The sequence below is a fragment of the Myotis lucifugus genome, unplaced genomic scaffold (genome assembly GCF_000147115.1).
Source record: "Myotis lucifugus unplaced genomic scaffold, Myoluc2.0 scaffold_313, whole genome shotgun sequence".
Lineage (NCBI taxonomy): Eukaryota > Metazoa > Chordata > Mammalia > Chiroptera > Vespertilionidae > Myotis > Myotis lucifugus.
Genome location: NW_005871361.1, coordinates 724,969 through 749,800, shown reverse-complemented (window position 1 = coordinate 749,800; position 24,832 = coordinate 724,969). Strand labels below are relative to the sequence as shown.

At 39.5% G+C, this 24,832-nt stretch overlaps 1 protein-coding gene and 1 pseudogene across 6 annotated transcripts in view; both read right to left on the bottom strand.

The window, feature by feature from the left end:
* The window catches only part of C2CD3 (C2 calcium dependent domain containing 3), a 94,858-nt gene that overhangs the window by 45,137 nt on the left and 24,889 nt on the right, over positions 1–24,832 (bottom strand). For all 6 annotated transcript variants that reach the window (XM_006100454.3, XM_023764049.1, XM_014465890.2 and 3 more), the window contains 8 exons: positions 20,032–20,179; positions 13,568–13,722; positions 12,766–12,972; positions 12,003–12,115; positions 11,695–11,810; positions 9,388–9,510; positions 4,401–4,895; positions 1,705–1,856 (listed from right to left, as the gene is read on the bottom strand). In XM_006100454.3, the coding sequence (XP_006100516.1) occupies positions 1,705–1,856; positions 4,401–4,895; positions 9,388–9,510; positions 11,695–11,810; positions 12,003–12,115; positions 12,766–12,972; positions 13,568–13,722; positions 20,032–20,179 (1,509 nt within the window). The remainder of the gene's footprint in view (positions 1–1,704; positions 1,857–4,400; positions 4,896–9,387; positions 9,511–11,694; positions 11,811–12,002; positions 12,116–12,765; positions 12,973–13,567; positions 13,723–20,031; positions 20,180–24,832) is intronic.
* LOC102416908 lies at positions 16,557–17,406 on the bottom strand (annotated as a pseudogene).

The following is a 24,832-nucleotide window of genomic DNA, read 5'->3' as shown; positions in this document are numbered from 1 at the left end:
TTCCTCTCTTTCTAAAAATGAATAAACATATCTTTGGGTGAGGACTATAGCAAAAAAAATACCAGGCAGTAAGTTCCAAATGTAGCAAATTGAAGGCAGAGAATGTGTCTGATTTATCTCGGTATCATCATGGTCCTCAGTAGAGGCCTTTTGAATTGCATTATTTTACAGGTAGGCAGTATGGTCAACTAGAAAAAGTATGGACTTTGGAGTCTGGTGGATAAAATTTGGATAATATTACCAATAATACCACTTACTGAGTGCTTACTATATGGTAAGCACTTTACAGTTTCTATAATCCTTCTAATACTGCAAAGGGTTAATATTATCCACTATTAACAGACAATAAAAAGTCCAAATGCTCTTCATGCTGAATCTTTGCTCTGCCCTTACTTGCTGTATGACATTAAGTAACCAATTTAATCTATTTCCTCATCTGTAAAATGTAGGTAATAAAACTTCCATCAAAGGACTGTTGTAAGGAGTATACTAAGATAACAAATATAAAATACCAACTGTGATGCCTGGCATATTTAGGTAAGTGCTCAGTCATTGGTATCTAGTAGTGTTTTGCTCTCTCAGCAAAGAATGGGGTTTAATGAAATGAGAAGGGGAATATCAGACCAGACCAATATCACAACTCAAAAAGGAAGCAAAAGTCCGAAGCCTTGGGTTGGCAGTGGCATCCATGATTCCGGCAGTACTCCTTAGCCTGGCTATGCTTTCCAATGTTGCCATCATAAGTATGTAAGCGTTCATAGAAGGCTTACTTATTTATTTTCTCACTAGATTCTTACAATTGCTCCAGGAGGGAGACAGATGATCTACCCTTAGATTCATTTTGTAGATGATAAAAAGAAAGTCAAAGAGATTGACTTCTCCAAATTAAAGGACAAGTTTCCTCATTTGTAAAATGGGGATAATGATAATACCTCCTACAGTTATAGAAAGGTTCATATGAGATAGCGCCCACAACAGTGCTCTTTGTAAATATGAAACAGCATTTATAACACAGGTACATGAGAAGGCTGTTAGGAAAGAGATCAATGTTAAAATAATAAAATAAGAAAAAATCAGCACCTTGAATCAAAACAGAAAATGAACAGTCTGCACTGCAGATAGAAACTGTCTTCAGATAAAATCAATACCCCATCTAGGTGTTGGGTAGTGACAAGTGAGGTGCAGTAATCAAGTCTGAAGGCCTAAGACAATACTGAGTACAGAAATCTTGCATATAGCTGATGTGAACAATACTAAAGTTTTATGACAGGATAAACCATTAGTTTTGTGGTAACCTTTGGCAGTTGAGCTGCTTGGTGAGGAGGATGGGCTCCAGAGCCAGGCTCTCTGGGTTCTACCTGTTCTACCACTTACGATATAATGACATGTTATATAGCTTCTCTGTGCCTCTGTTACCTCATCAGTAAAATAGGGAAAATAAAAGTTACCTGCCTCAGAGGATTGTTGTGAGGATTAAATGACTTGATGGGGTAAGTAAGGTTCTTAAAATAGGGCCTGAAACATGGTAAGCAGTATCTGTAAGACTGCTTTAACACAGGAGAAAGAGCAAAAACTATGGTGAAATTGAAAAAGTCCTCCAAGGAATTATAGGGCTAGCCATGTTTGCAAACCATAAGAATTCCTCTTCAGTCCATACAAAGTTAAAGATGTAAAATAAAGAATACTCCAAAAGATCCTATTTACTTGAATGACATGTAAAACTGATGGAGGGGGAGTTTCACCAGCCCGAGCAGCTTGTCCTGTCCTGGGCTCCGCACCTTGTTCCAAGTTTCGATTACCATCACATTGTTCTTAAGCCTTTCCAAGTATTTGGGAGACAGAGAGACAGGAATCACCTGGGGAGAGGAACAACAAGAAACAAAAGCCCACACCTGAGACAAAATAATTAATTTATACTTTTATTGAACACACATTTACTGAAAGCCTACTGTGTGCCTTGCACAGTGCTAAGAGCTGAAAACATTAAAATAAAATCTAACCTACATCCTCAATTTGAAGCCACAGTCTGGTGTCAGAAACAAACATATATAAAGGCCAAATACAAAATGGCATGAGTTCTCTGATGATAAAGCTCATACAGATGGGGCTTCAAGGATAGAGAAAGTTGTCAGACAAGTTGATCATGGTGCCTGCAAAGCTCATTCAATCTTCCTAAGGCAAAATAACCCATTTGTAAACTCCTGCTGAAAGACTGATGTTTTTGGAACAAAAGTGACTACTGACTAGACAAGCATTGAGCACCTGATCAAAGGCGAGCCAATCCACTGGTTGGGTGGTATGGTCCAGTGCATAAAGCTCTGCCCAACAGGTACTAGAGTAAATAGCAAGTCCAACTGTTCATCTGGATTTTCAGTGTAAAAGGACTCCAGAATTGGCCAGTCAGCTGTTAGTTGAACAAAAAAAGAACCAGAGCTCCAGAGACAAGAGCAGGTCAGTCAAATTAATAACAAACTTAGAATAGCTAACAGCAGAAGAGAGAGAAACCTAGTGATGAAGTTAACAGAAAACACAAGAGTCAAAGGGGTGAAATCAGAAGAGCAGATGTACTTTTGTGTACATCTAAGAAACTTCAATTACATAAGGTACCCTGAGCACATTTCTGGTCCTTGAAACCAAAAAAAGTACAACACATCAACCTAACCTACAAATAGGGAGATTTCAGAAAGAGCTTCTGGGAGAAAATAAACTTAAATCTTAACCATAAGCAGGAGTTAACTAGTACAAAAAGCTCTGCCTAATAGGAGTCATGAAAGTTGAGAGGAAATTCCAGGCAGAAATACATATAAAGACACAGAGGTAGGAAAAGAGAATATTCAGGAAATACAAGTAGCTGAGCATAGCTAGGCTATCTAGTGTGAAGGGAAGAGTGGAAACTGGAGAGTACAGACAGTTCTTAGAGGGTCTTACAGTCCAAAACAAGGATTTGGACTCTATCCTAAAGGCTATGAAGAAACATTGAAAGGTTTGAAGCAGAGGAGTAAAATATTCAGGTTAGTGTTTTAGAGGTGCACAGGAAGGAATGGACAGGGAGTGAACAGAAACAGGTAGCCAATGTGAAGGCTATTTAGAAAGAGAGCGAGGACCAGAATGAAAGCAATGGCAATGAAGTGGAGATAAGAGGATATATCCAGAGATAATTAAGTTTGCAGTATCTATGGAACTTGGTGAATAATTATATAAGAAAGAGTAAACTTTTAGGTTCTACTTGGGTTTCTCAGTAAATTATAACATGAATTAGGGCAGACAGGAGGAGGAGAAACAGAATTGAAAGGAAAATAAATTTAGATTTGGACACATTTGAATTTCTTCTTTCCATGTACACATCTTTATTGAATACCTGTGCTATGAAAGGTGATGTGGTGGGTGCCAAGTATAAAGTGCTTTTGAGACATCCAGTAGGTGACAAACAGCAGATAACAGGATATAGAGATGTGAAACTACAGGAGATTGTCTGTCCTACAAAGAAGTGTAGGAAGTCATTTTCACATATATGAGAGCTGAAGCTATGAGAGTAGATGTGGTGACCGTGGGGAAAAGGTTGGTTTGGCCCAGCCGGTGTGGCTCACTGGTTGAGTGTCGACCTATGAACCAGTAGTCACGGTTCAATTCCTGGTCAGGGCACATGCCCAGGTTGTGGGCTCGATCCCCAGTAGAGGACACGCAGGAAGCAGCTGATAGATGATTTTCTCTCACTGATGTTTCTATCTCTCTCCCTTCCTCTCTCCAAAATGAATAAAAACATTAAAAAGAAAGAAAGAAAAAGGTTGGTTTGGAAGAATTCCAAGGATAATGAATAGGAGATAATTAAAGGTAAAAGAGAGAAGTGCTGGTGTAACCACTCTTTTCCTCTGACCCAATAACTAAAAAAGGACAGTTAAGTCAAGAAAAAATGTAAGAGATTAGAGTTCCAAGGATCGAGAAAGAAAACTAAGCAATGGCATGAAATTCTACAGAGAAACCAAGCAAAATGAGTACTGAAGTAAGTGAAGGAATAAATCAGTGAGAAAAAAAATTAAGTAAATAAAAAAATAAAGGAGAGATTGGAGGAACAGAAAGGAAAAGAGGAAGTTTAACTGATCAAAGTCCTGGAGGAAGCAGCAAGGAATAGAATTCAGAATTCAGGCAAAAGAAATAGTGGGGAATTGAGACAGAACAGAAAGAAATAGACATACAAAAAGTTTGAAAATGCTGGCAATATCTTTTCCTCTTCCCACCCAATAGTGGGACTGGATTTACATACCAGAAAATTACGAAGGTTCCTCCCAGGCTGAACATTCTAGATTTCTTTTACAATGGCATTATGATTTGGGAAACATACTTGTCTCCCACCTCCATACATCCCTAATAGATATGAAATATTAAGATATGTACAAAGTTACCTGAGAAAAGTTAAAGACTGGCTGTGTTGTGCCCCATGCGATGACAGATCTGGTGACTTCCTCTGTGCTGAAGAGTTTGCAATTTAAATAAACATTGCATGGTGGTGGTTTCTCAGATTCTTCAGTAATGAAATCTTTCCCATCTGGCACCATCAAAAGCACATGCAACAGCAAAGCACTCTCTTTGGTTGATCCATTTGTCTGATTTACCAAATTGTGAGAGGCTGGCATAGCCATGAAGGTTGAAGGATTTGGTGCAACAGGGCTTGGTGACTTTGGGTTGGAGAGCACTAAATTCTGTTCTTCCTTTGCAGTTTCTTCATGAACTTGATTTAGGTTCTGTGAATTTTTGGTGCAGGTAACATGATGGCTAGGTTCTGACAGTTTCTTATCTGGGCTTATAAGAGTAGAAAGTAGGGTATGTGGGGTGCTACTATTTAACTTAGTCTTGACACCATTGAAATCCTTATTATCTATAACAAGCTCCACAGTTACCTATAGAACACAAAAGAAAGGGAGTTAGTAAGAATCTCTTCTAGAATCAGAATCAGAATTTTGAAGCTAGATGTAGCACTGGATTGTTAGGAAATAAATTAATTCATCCACAAACGCCATAATAGTAAGAACATTAGTAGACTCCATATACACTACCTTACCAGGATTAAGAAAAGCTAGGGAGATGATTTATCAGTAATATAAGATGAACCTGGAACATCAACTTGTGCCAGAAAATAAGGATAGAGACATATTGAAAGGATACAGAATCCAGTTGAAGGGGCTCCCACTGGCCAAGACTGGGACTATTTAAACATCGAAATGAGTAATAGTAATGGATTACAACCAATTAAATAATGTAAAAACCCATGAGTCCATATCAATATAAATAAATATGGGAGAAAGGTCAACTCTTCCATATAGTAGAATGCCAATTAATAAATGTCCAAGGTGCCCCAGCCAGTTTGGCTTAGTGGATAGAGCGTCGGCCTATGGACCCAAGGGTCCCAGATTTGATTCTGGTCAAGGGCACGTATCTCAGTTGACGGCTCTTCCCTGGTCCAGGCCCTGGTCAGGGCTCATGCAGGAGGCAACCGATCCATGTGGTTCTCTCACACCAATATTTCTCTCTGTTTTTTCCTCACTCTTTTACTCTCTAAAAATCTATAGAAAAATATCCTCAAGTGAGGGTTAAAAAAAAAAGAGAGATTAAAAAATAAAATAAATGTACAAGGAATGGTGGAGTTAAGGTGGAATTAGAAAATCATCTCTCAATCATTATAGTAATAAGTGATTCATGTAAATCCCAGTAGAGGACATTCTACAAAATAACTGGCCTTACTTTTCAAAAATATCTAAGTCCTAAGAGACAAAGCAGGGCTGCTGAACTGCTCTAGACTAAGGAAGATTAGAGAGATATGACAAATAAATGCAATGGATGATCATGGACTGGAAAAAACCCCCGATACAACAGGAAGTGTTTGAATATGGACTATAGATAGAATACAGTATCAGATTTAAATTGATTTTTATAACTGTTCAGTGTTATGTATGATAATGTGTTTGTTCTCAGGAAATATACACCAGAATTTAGGGGAAAAGAGACACTATGTCTGTAACAGAATCTCAAATAGTTCAGAAAAAAATTGTGCATGTGTATGTAAAGGGAAGGGAGACAAAAAGGAGAAAGTGAAAAAAAGAAAGATACAGAAAGAGGAAGTAGACAGACATGATAAAGTAAATGTGACAAATATAAATAATTGCTGAGTCTAGGAAAAGGGTATGCAAGTTCTTTATACTATTTTTGCAATTTTCTCTTCAATTTTGAAAGTTTGAAGTTATTTTTAAAAAGTTAAAATCCTATATAATAAAAGCCTAAATCGACTGAACGGTGGAACGACTGGTTGCTATGATGCGCACTGACCAACAGGGGGCAGGCACAATGCAGGAGCTGCCCCCAGCCAGCAGGCCCGAGGCCAGCCAAGGCAGGTGCTAGTGGGAGCTCCCCAATTGCCCTGCGTTGCCCCACAGAGGGAGGTGACTGGTGGCGGCAGCGGGGGTGGGGCTGGCCAGCAGGTGGCGCCAGGCCATCCATTGCCCCGCCAGTCACCCCACAGATCTGCCCTGATCGCTGGCCAGGCCTAGGGATCCTACCCGTGCACGAATTTCGTGCACCGGACCTCTAGTATGAAATAAAAGAGGATGTAAGAAAAATGATGAAACGTGGTCACTATTATGAGACTGAATTACTAAAGAAAAAGGGAACTTGCTGTTTCTTTTATTTAAACTCCACAGCAATGTTCTACTGAATCTAGACAGCAATCCATCTAGAACAGAACTTCTCTCAAGAGACAGAATAGAAACAATTTCTAGTCCCTCAATTCTATTTTTACCTTTCTAATTTTAAACCATGCAGGCCAGAATGAATTAGGCAAACAAAAAATAAAAACTTTGATTGCAGAAAAGTAATGTGATGTTAATTTTTTGCAATGATAATCACATAAGTCTTTACAACTAAATGGCATTATTATTAACACCAGGAAGAGGGCTTCCAAGAAGAGGAAGCAGCATGAAAACCAAGAACAAAAGCACTGAGGCATAAACCAGCATGATACCTTAACAAGTCTTTACATAGTTTGACATAGCTATTGGTAGGACCACTGTAAGAGAGAAGACTACAGTGGTAGGCTACGGTCACTGGTGTGCCCTGTATTTTATCCTTTGGGTATATGAGGGGCCATGGAAATGTTTTAGGTATGGCTCTGATGACTTTAAAAGCTCACCAGGACAAGCCCTTCATTCAAATTCTACCACCTAAGAAATTCTGATGCTTCTGAATACAGGGAACAAACCCTTTCTCCAATGAATTACAGATCAGAATTCATTCACCGGGCACAAACTCAGTCACTTCTCTCCTTGTCCATGGTCACTATTCTACTCCAACCCATGAACAATCTCTTTTATGAACTAATCCAACAACTTTCCCATTTTTCCTCTTGCCCCCTACAGTCTATTTTCTACACAGTAATCTTCTAAAATGTAAATGAGATGTCATTCCGATACTTCAATGTTTTTTCTTGCCTCTAGGATAAAAATTAAATCCTTTACTTTGACCTACAAAGCTCTGAATGTTGTAGCTCCTGCCTGCCCATCCAATTTTATTTTCTACCACTTGCCTTTTTGGCTCACTATTCTGTACCCACATTCTGTCCCTTGACAACACCAACCCCATTCCCATGTTAGGGCATTTGGATGTGTTATTTCTTGTCCAAAATGATCTTTCCTGTGCTTTTTACTTGGTAGCCTCTTCCTCTCATTCATCAAATCTCACCTTAAATGTCACCTCTGTAGAGAGACCTTCCCTGACCAACATCTCCTATTTCCTCCCAGTATTCATTATCACACAATACCATTTATTTCCTTCACGGCACTTCTGTTGCCTTATCCTATCTAATAAAAGACAAAAAGGGTAATTGACCATACCTTCGCTACACTTCCCATTGGCTAATCAGGGCAATATGCAAATTAACCACCAACAAAGATGGCGGCCGGCAGCCACACAGCTGAAGCAAACATGAGGCTTGCTTGCTCCAGTGATAGAGGAAGCCAAGGTTCCTCACCTGCCGCGGCCTGGCTCTGAGCTCTGAAAGCAACTAAGTTTCAATTATAGAAGCTAAACAAACTCCAGATACCTGCTTTCAGCTGGCCGTGGGCACGGAGCTGGAGCTTGGCTCTTAGCTCCAGTGACGGCAACATAGTTTCAATTATAGAAGCTAAACAAACCCCAGATACCTGCTTTCAGCAGGTGGTGGCCTCAGAGCTGGAGTGAGCAGCTCTCAGCTCCAGTGACAGCAACAAAGTTTCAATTATAGAAGGTAAATAAATCCCAGAATAAAAAAAGAAAAGAAAAAAAGGAGAGGCTAGGAGCTTCAGTCGCCAGCCAGCCTGAAAACGGCGCTCAGCCCCTCACCCAGACTGGCCAGGCACCCCAGTGGGGACCCCCACCTTGAAGGGGGTGTGACCAGCTGCAAACAGCCATCAGCCCCTCACCCAGGCTGGCCAGGCACCCAAGTGGGACCCCCACCCTGATCCAGGACACCTTCAGGGCAAACCAGCCGGCCCCCACCCGTGCATCAGGCCTCTATCCTATACAATAAAAGGGTAATATGCAAACTGACCCTAACAGCAGAAAGACTGGGAATGACTGGTCACTATGACACACACTGACCACCAGGGGGCAGATGCTCAATGCAGAAGCTGCCCTCTGGTGGTCAGTGCGCTCCCACATGGGGGAGCTCTGCTCAGCCACAAGTCAGGCTGATGGCTGCCAGTACAGCGGTGGTGGTGGGAGCCTCTCCTGCCTCCTCAGCAGCGCTAAGGATGTCCGACAGCAGCTTAGGCCTGGTCCCCGCTGGCAAGTGGACATCCCCCGAGGGCTGCCGGGCTGCCAGAGGGATGTCTGATTGCCATCTTAGGCCCAATCCCCCGGGGAGCAGGCCTAAGCCAGCAGGTGGTCATCCTCCGAGGGGTACCAGACTGCGAGAGGGCACAGGCTGGGCTGAGGGACCCGCCCCCCCGAGTACACAAATTTTTGTGCACCGGGCCTCTAGTCTATATATATAAAAGCCTAATATGCTAAGTGTCCAACTGTTCATTCGACTGTTTGACCAGTTGCTATGATGCGTACTGATCACCAGGGGGCAGACGCTTTGACCGGTAGGTTAGCTTGCTGCTGGGGTCTGGCTGATCGGGACTGGGTGAGATGGGCTGGACACATCCTGGAGCCAACCTCCTGCGGTCCCTCCCCGGCCTCTAAAATATTTCTTCTAATTAATTTCCTTTCAATGGGCACGAATCCGTGCACTGGGCCTCTAAGTTTAATATAAGCTGCAAGAGCAGAGACCCTGATTTTCTTCTTCACTATTATATTCTCAGGGCCAGCCAGTAATATGTGCTTCATAAATACTGGACTGCCTGAATGATATCTATGTACCTTGAGGGGGCCAAGTGGAACTTGACCATTTTCTTGTTGTACTGGAAGCTGGTCACTGAAAGAAAGCAATTCAGACTGAATGACAGCTCTCAAAGGCAGTGATGCAGATCCAATGACTTCTGGCTGAGAGAAGAAGGAAAGAAAAAGTTTAAGTTAAGGAGGAGCCACGGGAAACTTTAATTGAAATGACAACATATGATATCTTATATAGGTACCCATACTTTATGAAGTAAATAGCTTAATTATTTGACTGAGGCAACTCTAAGTAGAAATCCATATTCTGCCATATTTTGGTCCCCCTTCTGGGCTTCACTACTTCTCCCTGGGAGATTACAGAGGGTTTCATGAGTCACAAAGAAGTCAGAAGATTTTCTCTTTCTATTTTTAAGAGTCAATTCTTTATGAAAATTGTCCAACTTCACTCTTAAATATATGAAATGAAAGATGATATAATTTTTTGCCATTAAAGCTAAGAAAATAACAAAACCCTATTGCTGAGGCTATCTAGGTTATTGAGAAACAGAGGCTGTCATATGCCTGAAGTTGGGAATATAAACTGGCAACATACTTTTGGACAGCAAATTTGGCAATAAATATAAAAAGCTTTAAATAGTCATATTCCTTGACCCAGTAATTTCACTTCTGGAAATTTATACTAAATAAATAATCCTATATATAATAAAAGGCTAATATGCAAATCGACCGAACAGCAGAAAGACCAGTCACTATGATGTGCACTGACCACCAGGGGGCAGATGCTCAATGTAGGAGCTGCCCCCTGGTGGTCGGCGGGGGAGCGCAACTCAGCAAGAAGCCCTGAGCCGGGCTCACGGCTGGCAAGCACAATGGCGGTGGCTGGAGCCTCTCCCACCTCCAAGGCAGTGCTAGGGATGTCCAGGGGGGCGGGCCTAAGCCATCAGTTGGACATTCCCCGAGGGCTCCTGGACTGCGAGAGGGCGCAGGCCGGACTGAAGGTACCGTCCCCCCCACCCCAGTGCACAATTTTGTGCACTGGGCCTCTAGTAAATACATAAAAACTTTACATACAAATATGTATATTTAACAAAGAGAAATAACTAGATGTTCAATAATCAAGTTATTATAATTAAGCTAATTACTGTACATTCCTACAATGAAATAACAGTCATTAAAATGATGTTTACTAAAAGTCTGAATATAAACAATATTAGTTATAATATTTGATAAAAATAGGGTATTGAAATATTTATAAAATTTTGCAGAAAAGATTAAACATAGATATTTTTAGTAGTTTATTGATTTTAACTTAATTTTTATTTTTCTTTCTTTTTTAATATATCATTTCACTATTTTATTTTATATTTTTAATCCCCACCCGAGGATATTTTCCCATTGATTTTTAGAGAGAGTGGAAGAGAGAGGGAAAGACAGAAATATCGATGTGAGAGAAACACATTGATTGATTGCCTCCTGCTCACGGCCTGACCAGGGCCCAGGCCAGGAAGGAGCCTGCAATTGAGGTACGTGCCCTTGGCTGGAATTGAACCCAGGACCTTTTGGTCTGCAGTCTGACATTCTATCCATTGAGCCATACCAGCTAGGACTAAACATATTTTTGAAAAAAAAATAAAAAAATAAAAACTCTGAAGACAATGCTACATTTTAAAAAAGGATAAAAACTGCATACAAAATTATCCTAATACTGACAAAGATTTATATATATAATATACTGTAGTCATTTGAAAGAGACAAAAGAACACACATAAATATTAATAGTTATTTCTTGGTGACAGGATAACAGGTGATTTTTGCTTTTTAAAAGTATTTCTCACCCTAGCTGGTTTGGCTCAGTGGATAGAGCGCCGGCCTGTAATGATTAAATTTGACAGTATGTTCATGTAGAGCAGTGGTTCTCAACCTTCTGGCCCTTTAAATACAGTTCCTCATGTTGTGACCCAACCATAAAATTATTTTCGTTGCTACTTCATAACTGTAATGTTGCTACTGTTATGAATCGTAATGTAAATATCTGATATGCAGGATGGTCTTAGGCGACCCCTGTGAAAGGGTTGTTCGACCGCCAAAAGGGTCGCGACCCACAGGTTGAGAACCGCTGATGTAGAGCTTTTAGCACATCCATTCTATAACAACAGCAAACAGACAATAATATCTGCTCTATAACAAACAACAAACAAAAATTTAAAAATAATGATAATAATCAAAAGCATTAGTGTTGTTTGAGCCTACAGAAATTCCTATGTTATGGAGACATATAGTTTTAAGTATGTTTCAAATCCCTGGTATAAATGTCAAAATCATGTGAAGTACCTTTTTCTGTGTTTTCTTTGTGTAAATTTGGAAAATAAGATTGGAATTCCACCAATGTTCTATCATTGGACCACCAAACTGTACTGGAAACACAAATCTCTGCTGGAATTTTACCACTGCAAGGAGAATCAGACACATAAGTACCTGTCACACAAATAGAGCCATCATCAATCCATGCTTTGACACCACCCACCTCCCTTTCAAATCTAAAATTCTATGATACTGTAAGAGTCAGATCAGTAATTAGCGATTCAAAATTCTTCCAAAGCAAAAATGTTTAAGAAACAGAAAACCAGTCTTTCTCTTACTTCCATCTGCAATTTTGCTGGAGGCGAGTCGAACGACCTCAGTTATCAAAGTTGTCTTTCCCAATCCACTTTTGGAAAAGCCCACAGGAAAGTGATATTCCACAAAGAAGGTGCTAAAAAAAAAGTGATTAAAAACAAACCAAATAATAAACTTATTTTTTGTCTGATAAATTCTACATATCTTTCAGCGTTCTATTTTCAGGATCTCAGGTCCTCAGAGGAACCATCTCCTCTCTTCACAACCTTCACCAATCCTGCCAGGCAAAACTAAAGGCTCCCTTCCTTCTGCTCCCATAGCACTTTTAATATAAAACTTAGCCCTATATTACAGATAGCCATTTAAAAATATCTCTCTCCTGATGACTGTAAAGTATGTAAAAACAGAGTTTGAGTCTTAACTTTCTTTATTCTTACACATACCTAGCATAGTGCTTGGGACTTAGTGGGGGAATTCAATACATTTTTGTTGCTTGAATGGTGCCTATGAAAGTATTTTACAAACCATAAAGTATTATACTGGTACAATTATTTATTTACTAGAGGCCCGATGCACAAAATTTGTGCAAGGGGCTTGGCCCCCCCGCCCATGCGGCGGTCACCTTGGCCCCCGCCTGCCACAGTGGCCGCTTCGGCCCTTGTAGCCCCTGCTTTGTCATCCGGAAGGGTGTCTAGTCTAATTAGCATATTATAGTTTTATTATTATAGATATTTTTATCGGACACTTCCCACTGTCAAATTTAGCTTTCCCATGTTAGAGACATACCGCTTTTTTGTTGTCAGCTTAGGTGGTTTCCCAGGAAAGCTTTTTTTGCCAGGGGTCATCTGTGGACTATCTGGAGGAACTTCCATTGTTTCAATGATGATTCTGACTGAGTGTGTTCTACTCAGAAGGGCCAGCCTGTCTACACTTAGTGTCATCACTTGGGCATCTTCTGGAGTTACTGATTTCATTTGTTGTTCAACCAAATTTCTGAAAGGAATTCATACAGACAGTGAGGCAGACAGTCCGAGGCCCGATATGCAATGACCTAGTTTGCATTGGCAAGAGGAGAAAGAAGGGCAGCAAGCATCTTAACTCACAAGTTATCAAGTATTGGGAAATGGATTTTATCAAAATTCTGGTCCTAATTCACAGTGAAAGAAATCTCAAAAACTGTAAAAACATTTTTCTAATCTATAGGCTTATCTCCATACATGTATAGAAACTGATGTCAAAGAACTAGTTTTTCTACATGGGATACAAACTTCAGTTACCCACTACTTTAATATAACTACTATCATTACTTTTTTGTATTCCTTTTCATTTGTTTTCCTTATGTATATTTTTACACAAATATAATACAGCACATATACAACCTAGAATTCTGCTTTCTTCCTAAACCATTTCATCATATCCATCTTTTCATGTTATTATATTTTTAAGGACTACAGTATTTAATGAGTTACAGTAACTAACTTAATCAGCCTGATACTGTTGGATAAGCACAGGTCATTTCACTTTAGATCTTGTAAAAATAATCTTCCTTTGCTTTTGCCTCTAAACAAACATTCATAAAGAGGTTCACCTATTTTTCTTGCCTGCTGCTTTCTTCTTCATCTTGTGATCATTTGACTCCAGAACCTTAGAAGATCTGGCAAGAACTTTCGATTGGCTCATTTTTTTAGAAGGGACAATATCATCATCTTCACTGAAGAAATCACTTATGCTGCTATCAGATTTCTATGGGTGGGGGGAAGAAACGAAAAGAGGCACTAAAAGATAAGTGCTTTTGGGGTAGTGGTAACAAAAACATTTCTCTACAAGTAATCAAGTTCTCTGTACATAAGTCATTCTTAAAACGATAACTAACACCCGGGTATTAGATAATCCCATGTTTCTCCTGGTTATACAAAAATACAGTTAACCCTTGAACATGTGGGAGTTAATGGCACTGATCCCCCTGTGTAGTCGATAATCTGCTGTCTATAACTTTTGACTCCCCCAAACCCTAACTACAGTTGGCCCTTTGCATCACGAGTTCAACCAACTGTGAATCGAAAACAGTATGAATCACAGTTGGGAAACCATGGTTGGGAATGCAAAAATACTGTTTTCAGTCCATGGTTGTTGATTCATGGATGCAAAATCTGCAGACACATAGGGCTGAATATTACTTGAAAAAAATCTGTGTACAAGTGGCCCTGTGCAGTTCAAAACCGTGTTGTTCAAGGGTCAACGATAATAACAAAAATAACCTACAAGTTCAGTTCCAACAAAATAGATTCTTCTTTCAAATTAACAATAATAATAACCACTATTTATTGACTGCCTGCTATGTATCTGGTACTATGCTGAATGCTTCATGTGTATTTCTAATACCACATTCCTGTAAGGTGACCTCACCTAAACTTTATAAGTGAGAAAAATGAAAGCTGAGAGAAGTTAGCTTGTTTATGATTCACAGCGATAAGTAGTATAGGCAGGTTTGATCTCCGTGGGTTCCAAAGCCTGTATTTCTACCATAATTTGAGGCAAAGTCACTGGTAAATGCCATCTAACTATATGGAAGCACAGATTGCTTTTTTCACCTCTCCATACTACTAATGACTCATTCTACTTTTAATTTTGTTAAGATGAACTGTTTATTATATGTCACAAATTTCCTTAATGAGGGAACCAGTGGCCAAGTCCCTAGTAATTAATTTTTATTTTGAGAAAAGGCAGCTACCACAATTGACTCATTAGCCCTTTCTACCACAAAATACAAAACAGAGAAGACAGTATTATAGTTTTTGAGTACAGTTACATAGTAAAACAAAAAAACAAAGCTTGCAAATATAAATGCAGGAGGCCGATCCAAAGTCATTTTAAGTTTATCACCTCCAACTCCCTTTTTCAGGGTGTATAGTGTGTTGTTGACTGTGTAATAGGAGTAAAAAGTTAACAGTTAACTGAGCTTGAGCAGAATATCCTTCTAGGAAGCGATCCAACCTTTTCAAGGTGTTATCACAAAGCTTTTTTTCTTTTTTTGGATTCAATAATTTCATGACTTCTTGTGAGACAGATCAGTCCAGCCAGATACAGAGAAAAGAATCTTTGTATCCCCACAGGACAGTTGCTGGTGTCCATATTTATTTTTAAAAAATGTAGAAGCTTCAAGGGGTATGGATGATAGTAATAAAGGCTGCCTTTGCCCCAAAGGCATTAAGGGAGGACACATATGGGCTTATCAGGGTCCTCTACATTCTGAAAATATCATGCACCAACTCAACTATCTTTGGGTGGGGGTGGATGATTGAGTTATGGCTGATTCCTCTCTGGGCTGAAGAGTGAAGATGACAAAGAAGGCCATCTGTCCCCTGGGTGACACAGTAGCAGCATAAAATTAGAAAGAAGAGAACAGAATAACAAACCTAACTGGAAAAAGGGTTTGAAAAGGGCAGGGGAAGGAAGTATGGTAGGCACACACCTCCAGGGGGAGAGGAGGTGCCCAAACTTGAGACCTCCATCTTTTTTAAATGACCAGGGTTGACCCAGGTAGAGATAGTCCCTTTTACTAGGAATAAAACCTCAGAGATGGTTAGACATGAAGGAAAAAAATTTAACATGGGGAATAAACTTTACATCCTTGGCCTATCATCCCAGCCTCCAGAACAGGCCACGACCCCACTGAAGGGTTCCAGCACCAGAGGGGTGTATGGTCCTGGGGAAGAGCAGCAATAGTCAAACACCTTCATCCAGGTTTGAACACTTTGGCCATCCATCTCTGAGTTACTGTGCCCAGAAGTTCAGAGGTAGGGGTGGAAATGGAGTGAGGGAAGAGGTTGGGGAGAGTAGCCAATCCTTGAGAGATTTTTTCTAGTCCCCTGCATAATCATAAGAGTCCTCTTAGTTCCCATCTCCGTGAGGTGCCTTCCTGCCAACCACTCTCCACCCCACCTCTATGTGTAAGATTGGCCTTATCCCATCATGTGTGCATGCCTGTCCCAAATCTGTAGTATCATGAAAGTATTCCATCCCAGGGCCTAGCCAGAAGGAAGCATGCCACAATGAGTTCTATAAGGTTATCAGCAAAATTCAGTCACTCTTAGTTCATCCCACAGAGCACAGTGCCTCCATAGTTATTTGAGCCAGGTTCATCTACTAGTCAGGTCCCAAAGACAGCAAACAACCCCCTCCCCCAACTCCTCCTATGTTATAGAAACAACAGAACATTTTTACAAAAGCAAGGCACTTGGGAGAGAATTAACAGTAATATTCTAATGAAGCAAGCAGATTTGTTGGAGGGGAGGGAGAGAAGGAAGAAAACTAGACAAAGGGGAGAAAAGATGATGTATTTCTGAGGTTCAGAAAGAGCTTACTCAACAAGATGTAGTTATTTGGCTGGAAGGAGCCTGTAGCCTGAATTTTGCAAGAGGAAGATAAGAAGTAATGACCAGAATATCCCCAATTTCCCCAGGCCTCTCAGAACCCCACCACAGAGTCTCTTAGGCAAAGATGTTGGTAATAAAATCCAGGAATCGATTAGCGTACTGCTCAGTATGGACAATAGAGATCTCTGCCCCAGCCCCATGCTACATGAGCTGCTTTCTTCTTGGCATCTCCAGGAGCACTAGGGAGCCCTTCAGGTCACACTTTCTGTGCATAGGAAGACGGTGGCTAAACATGTTGCACATCACAAGCATGTAATTGTCTTCATTATTCATACTAACTCAGTACATCCCCAGGAACTGGGCAGCAGCATGTTGCCATGGCACTTCACAATGTACTGGTAGTAGTTGGAGAGGCTGCTATGCATGTCAGCAAAGTCCCTACTGGATACTTCTTTGTTAACCAGAATCTGATCATAGGCGATAAGGTTATCAGCAAAATTCAGTCACTCTTAGTTCATCCCACAGAGCAAAGTGCATCCATAGTTACTTCAGCCAGGTTCATCTACTATTCAGGTTATCAGCTGCTACGCCCTGGAGGTGTGTGCCTACCATACTTCCTTCCCCTACCCTTTTCAAACCCGATAAGGAAGTGACCGTCACTGCCTTCATTTTCACTTGGGGGACTTCGGGTAAGAAATATCATGTAATCTTGGTCATCAATGCCAAATTGATCATGGAGCTTCCGGAAGACCTTGGGACAATACTCCTTGAACTTGCAATTGGGCAGATTTTCCCTGTGGAATAGGTAATTGTTGACCTTGATCTTGGGATCTGGCCTTAAAGTCATCTGGCAGCAGCATCACAGGGGAAGGCATCTTGCTGAACTCATTGATAGAGTAGGTTACGCTCCAGAGGAACACGAACATGTCCAGAGCACCTTCACCTTCTGCTGCATGAAATGTTTCTTGGTTTTGGAGGTAAAGCAGAAACCTGGGCTGGGGGTTGCTGTAGTTGCCGGTACAATAGCAAACAGGGCCGAGGAGGAGGCCATGGTCTCCCACATACCCTGCTCTTAGTAAGCTTTTAAAAATGCTTACTGACAATGCAATAAAAATCTAGTTGAGTCCATAGCCTGAAGGAAATGATAATAAACATAATCTAGGTTGTTCAGAAGCTAAGAATTTCAAAAGCAAGGCAATAATGCTCAATTTCTAAGCCATGGATGTTAGTCAATATTAAGAACATCAAACAATGACCTCAAGGAAGGACATGAGCATTCTAACTCCTTGGTCTCCCCATTTTCTTAAATTTTCATTCCTTTTTCCTGTCAACAAACATTTCTAAAATTATTTTGTTCAAATAGCATTGGGGATTACATAGTGCTATTCATAAATTTTTAAATATCCACTCAGTATTCAATATCTATCAGACCTTTATTATAGTGGTAATAAAAAGATAATAAAGACATAGTTGCTTTTATAAGGAATTGTATCATACATGGTTAAAGGCTATAACAGAGGTATGTACAGGTTATTGCAGACATTCAGGCAAAAAATTCTGCTTGGGGATGTCTGGGATATTTTCCTCAGAGAAGTGATGAATTGATAAAGAATGAAGACAAGTTTACCAGATGTACAAGAGCATTTCAACATTCAAAGTAGAAGGGGCAGTATGAGCAAAAAATGAGATAGGAAAAGAGCTGAATGTCTGAGGAGAAGTACAATAATCAGTATGACAGAAGTATCCAATGGGTATAGAGCAAAATGGGAGATGAGGTGAGGGAGGTAAGACAAGATCAGATTCTAATGCCATGCTCAAAGCTGATAAGATGGTGTGGTCTAAGCAGAAAAAACACAGGCTTTTTGTCAGACACTTATTACTAGTAATTAACGTCTCTGAGCTTTTATTTCATGATTTGTAAAAAAGATAACACTCTCTCATGGGACTAGAAAAAGAATTAAACGAAATAACAAATTTAAAATATTTGGTACAGTACTGAATAAATAGCAGGTAATGTAAATTCCCTGGCACAGAAAAAATATGAAATAAATGTAATTCCTTTTCCTTTTTAACCTACAGGTAATAGAGTATCAGTGATGATTTTTATTTTAAAAAATATTTTTATTGATTTCAGAGAGGAAGGAAAAGGGAGAGAGAGACAGAAACATCAATGATGAGAGAATCATTGATTGGCTGCAAGACCACACTGGGGATCGAGCCTGCAATGCTGGCATGTGCCCTGACTGGGAATCGAACTGTGACCTCTGGGTTCATAGGTCAATGCTCAACCACTGAGCCATTCCAGCTGGGCAGTGATGATTTTGAAGGCAGGAAGTCATGAAATCCTAACAATTCATAATGTTATTTACTAATAAATATATTTTTATTGAATTCAGAGAAGAAGGGAAAGGGAGAGAGAGATAGAGACATCAATGATGATGAGAATCATTGATCAGCTGCCTCCTGCATGCCCCACACTGGGGATCGAGCCTGCAACCAGGGAATATGACGTGACCAGGAATTGAACTGTGACCCCCAGGTTCATATGTCGACACTTAACCATTGAGCTACACTGGCCGGGCTCATAATGTCTTTTAAATCCATTTCCTCCTTTCCAAATGCTGCCACTGTTATTCAGGCTCCCCCTCTCTCTCACACCTCTAGTAGCCCAATGGCTTCTTGTCTGCTTCTGGTCATTTTCCCCTATTGGCCCCTTACATCGTTGCCAGATTAACATTCCTAAAACACTATCATGATCATGTCATTTCCTCATCATCTGACATTCACAGGCTTTCACAGACTGGTTGCAATGTGCTAGCCTGCCTTATGGACAACTTCTCTTCCACAGAAATTTTCATCTAGTCAATTTAGATACCTTGCAGTGCACAAACTGCTTCTCTAGATAGGTCATTCTTTCTATTCCCATTTCATATCTTTTTTCTCTCTAAATACCATCTTTCAAGTCTCAGTAAAAACCCCTAACTCCTCATAATGCTCTCTCCTGACAATCTCATGTAAAAGTTCTCCCTGCTTGCTCTGAACCCTGATAGCATTCATTGTCTTATCAGTGAGCTGGTATAAACTACCTTATATTTCAGTTATCTTTTCTGACCCGGAGAAAAGGAAAATCAAGAATTTGACAGCAATGTTCACAAATATAAATGATTACTTGTGGAACAGGGACTGAACTTAATATGTGTAGACCCTAGGAGATACTAAAAGCCAATGAACAGAACATATGGCTTGATATAAGAAAGAACTTTGAAAATGCTAGAACAGTAGAGGTATTTGTCACCAGTCAATAGAGGTGTGTCTGGACTATTTTGAAAAGATACCAGTCAAGGGTAGTTCTGAAGGTACACCTGCATTAGCTCTTCCTTTGAAGAGCTCTAAGGAAGCTATATAATGTAGCTTTGGACTCAGGTAAACTAGAATTTGAATCCTGGCTCTAACACTATGTGTACTTAGACAATATACTTAATCTCATAGGCCTGTTTCTGCACCTGCAGAATGAGGACAATACTTTCCTTTTCAGGTTGTCATTACAATTAAATATGGTATATAAAATGGATAGCTTTCTATCTGGCAAGTGGCAAGATGCTGGCCCCTACTAATACTATTAATACTTTTAATTATTATATAACTCCTAACTAAAGCTTCAGATTCAATGACTTACAGGTACTGTGTAAAATAAGTTCTCCAGGAGACTCTGGTCATACTGAGGGTCATTCGGCTCACTGCTGCAATACACATCACTCCCAGGAGCTGGAGAATCTGGAGGAGAGCCTAGTCCATCCCAGTACTGACCTTGGGAAAATTCAGCACTGCAGAGATTAAAAAAATAAAACAAGGCAGAACTTTAAAAGAAGTTTCAGCTGAGCTATTCTTTTTTGCAAAAATTTCTAAAGTTCTAAATATGAAGATATGTTAAACAGAAGACTCACATTAAACAGGAGACTATCTGATAAATATTTTCATATTATATTCCCCCTCCTCTGGGATGCCAACAGCTAGTATTCAAAAAATACACTACTGACACTGATTGTGATTTCATTCATTTATTTAACAAACACTTTACTGGGCACCTATTATGTGCCAGGCATGGTGTTAGATACTAAATGATACAGAGATGGCTAAGCTAACTTGCTCTACTCTTGTGTTGCTTATGGTCTAGCAGGGAGGGGGAAAAAAGGGAAATAATTAACTATAATTTAATGAGTTAAATGTTGTTTTTGTGAAGAATGGCTAATTCATAAATATGCTTTCTTCACTAAGCAAAAATGTGTATTTAGGGTTAATTATGGCAAGATTAGTTTTTTATAGAATATAGAAGTGAGTAAAATAGATAACCTACTTATAGAATTTGTAAACTAATAAGATAAGCATATAAGCATATGTATTTTCATGTGTTTCTCCTATAGTAACTAATGAAAATCTGTTAATGAACCTACTGAATTCTTAATAAACATGTTCTTCATAATGAAAGCAATATTTATTAAATACTTAATATGTGCCAGACACTATGCTAAGCATTTCAATTATTCTTTCAACTCTGCTTCCCTTTCAAACTAGCTGCTATACTTTATTCCCCTTCTTTGATTTCTCAAGAATATAGGACACAATAAATACCTTCAAATTAGATCATGTTCCTATTATTTCTTGCAACTAACAGGTTCTTTTCCTCACCGTTCCTTATTCTATAGCAGAATTTCTCAATCTTAGCACTACTGACATGTTGGTTAAGATAATTCTTTTGTCACTGGGAGCTATCTGTGCATTTTGGATCCCTGGACTCTACTTACCAGATGCCAGTAGCACTACCCCAGTTTTGACAACCCCAAATGTCTCCAGATAATTACCAAATGTCCCATGGGGACCAGGGGAGAACTGTCCCCAGTTGGGAACCACTGCTCTACAGTAATCTCTCCCTCAAAGGTCAGAACAACTTCCTAACTACCAAAACCCAACTAACAACTTCCCAATTGACATGGCTTCTCTGCAGCTTCTGTGCACTGCTCCTTTGTGAAGCTCTACTTCTTGGTATTCTATACAACTCTTGCTTGCCAATTATGGTCCCCCCCTTATCCCCACATACTCATTTGCTTGCTGTTTCCCTCCTCCCTTGCATTCCCTTAAAGTTAACAAGATCTCTGCTGTTCAGTATATAGTCCTCCACCTTTTACTTTTTTCAAATTAACATTTCTTTGAATTTATTCTATTGTCTATGACACACTGAAAGGGCATGCCATTTCCCTCCATGCAATATTTTGGACGTACTTATACCAGAAACTGGGAGAGGTCAGAGCTATTTTGCACAGGACAGACGCCTGGGATTCCTGTGCAGCTGGGAGGGCAGGAGAAAGGAGAATGGAAAAAAAAAGAAAGATGCGCCCTGGCCAATTTGCTCAGTGGATAGAGCTTTGGCCCACTGACTGTAGGATTGCAGGCTCGATCCCCAGCCCCGGTTGGGGCACATACGTGAGGCAGCCAATTGATGTGTTTCTCTCACATCGATGTTTCTCTCTCTCTCTCCCTCTCACTCCCACTCTCTCTTAAAAAAAAAAAAATATCCTCGGGTGAGGATTAACAACAACAAAAATAATAAAAAATAATAAATAAATTTAAAAAAAGAGTGGTGGGGTCGGGCTGGAAGTTGCCTGTGTTCTTTGCTATAAGACAAGCACGCTCTCAGCACTTTCCTCTCTTTTATATCTTAAACATTTTAAAATCAAAGAATACATGTACCTGTTTTAAAACTAAAATAGAATTACAAGACATAATAAAAAATAGTAGCGGCCTGCTTCCTTACTTTCAACCACTAAGATATTTCTTCTGGTATTTATTTTCATATTGCTAAATAACGTGTACTGCCATTTTCTGATTTTTTTCCTTTCTAAATGATTTATGGACCCCCTATTATGAAAAATGAAGAATCCACTCTTTTATACCACTACTCTTGGACAAAGATTTCCCTTTCACCCATCTTCTCAATTTAGTTATATTACTTTTTTTTGCAGTTATTTTTCAGGGCTTACATGATATCAGAGCCAAGTATAATTTTTTACACTTTCATAAACAACTTCTAGTTTTCCTTCTTTTAATAACTGCCTTAATTTTCATCTAGTTTTCTATGTGTCTATTACTATTTCATTATTGAACTCTCCAAGAGAACTGAAAATTTCCTCTCAATTTGGTCAAACACAGGAGAAATGTGCCTCCATCTACCCCCTTCCCTAGTGAAATATTCCTAGTGAAGCCCTGTCTAGCTCCCCAAAGGAGTGTGCATTCTCTAAATATGACACAGAACTTAAATCTGCTCAGGAGAGGTAAACTTGAGACCCTGGATGCATGAAAACATTTTTACTTTACCCTTATACTTGATTAATAGTGACTGAGAATGGAATTTGAGTTTGAAAATTCAGAATTCTAAAAGCATTTCTCCATTGTCTTCCATGGAGCTGGTGGAAAAGCCTTTTATTTTGTTTGTTTCCAGCTTAATTGAGATATAATTGACAAGTAAAATTATAAAATATTAAAAGTGTATAATGTGATAATTTGATATACGTATACACTGTGAAAGGATTCTCCCAATTGAATTAATTACTAGTAAAATATCCTTCACCTCACATATTTACTTTTTTGGGGGAGGGGTGAAAACCAAGTTCTACTCTCTTAGCAAGTCTCAATTTTACAATACAGTGTTATCAACAAGTCACCTCAGACCTTATTCAACTTATAACTGAAAGTTTGTACCCTTTAATCAATCTCTCCCTATTTCTCCTGGCCCCCCTAGAAACCATTTTTCTAATCTTTGTTTGTCATAGCCTTGTGGACATAAGCCGTATTAGTTTTCAGAGCTAGACATTTTGGGAGCCCCGTCTCTTTGTGGTGGGAGTTCTAAAAGTTGGGGCACTAGATGTGTGGTCCAAATTGTATTCAAGGAGAAGCTAGGAGTTAGGGCTTCTCTCCCGACTGTGTGGTGCAGTTGCGGGGTTATTTTCTCATTTGTCTGACGTGTAGAAGTTGCTCATTTACTTTCTGAGTCTCTTTCAGAGGAACTGCTTCAGTTATTCTCTTTCATCATTGGTGTTTCTACCTCTTTCTCCCTTTCCCTTCCTCTCTGAAATCAATAAAAATATGTTTAAAAAAGAGAGAGAAGCATGCCTCCTACATGCACCCCAACTGGGAATTGAACCTTTAACCTGGGTATGTGCCCTGACCAGGAATCAAACCCAAGATCCTTTGGGGCATGGGACGACACTCCAACTGAAACATACTGACCAGGGCAAACATTTTAAAGTTTTATTATTTCTAATTTAACTATTTGTTGTTGTTTGTGCTTTTGGTATCATATCTAAGAATCCTTTCTCAAATGAAGGTCATAAAAATTTACCTCTATGTTTTCTTCCAAGAGTTATATAGTTTTAGCTTTTCTGTTCAGCTATTTGATCCATTTTGAGTTAATTTTTGTACATGATTTGAGGTAAGGTTCCAATTCATTTTTAAAAAATGTGTGGCTAGCCAGCTATCCCAGCATGAGTTGTTAAAAAGACTATTCAATGAATGTTGCTGTTCTTCTTGTAGAATATCAGTTGAATACAGACACACAGGTTTATTTTTTAGACTAGTCCATTGATTTATATGTTTGTTCTTAAGCCAGTACCAAACTGACTTGATTACTGTTGCTTTGTAGGAAGTTTAAAAATAGGGAAGTGTGAATCCTTCTCCTAACTTCTTTTTCAAGATTGTTTTGGCTATTCTGAATCACTTGCAATTTCATAGAAATTTTATAAATCAGCTTGTCAATTTCCACAAAGAAGTCAGCTGTGATTTCAATAGGGATTGCACTGAATAATAAACATGGGGTACCCCCTCCAGGTTTCAGATCTTTAAAATTTTTTTCAACAGTGTGTTGCAGTTTTTAGAGTTCATATTTTGTACTTTTGTTAAATTTATCCCTAATTACTTTATTCTTATCAGTGTTACTGTAAATGAATTATTTATTAATTTCATTTTCCGCTGGCAGACCCCGCACCCCTATCGTTGCTGCCAGTCGCCTCCTTCTAGGGGGGCAGACGTTGAGCGTCTGCCCCTTGGTGATTAGTGCGCATCATATCAGCTGGTCATTCAACCATTTGGTCGATTTACATATTTGGGTTTTATTATATAGGATACAACTTATTTTTTTAAATTAATCTTGTATCCTGCAATCTTCCTGAATTTATTAGTTCTAATTATTTTTTAGTGCATTCCTTAGGATTTTCCATATACCAGATCCTGTCACCTGTGACTAGAGATAATTTTACTTGCTTCTTTACAATTAGAACCCTGCTTTTTTTTCCCTGCCTAATTGTGCAAGCCACATCCTATATAATAAAGAGATAATATGCAAATTGACCCTCACACCCTCAAAAGATGGCTGCCTATGAGCAGGCCAGCAGTAGGGGGGTTAGGGAGGGATGACCAAATGACTGAAC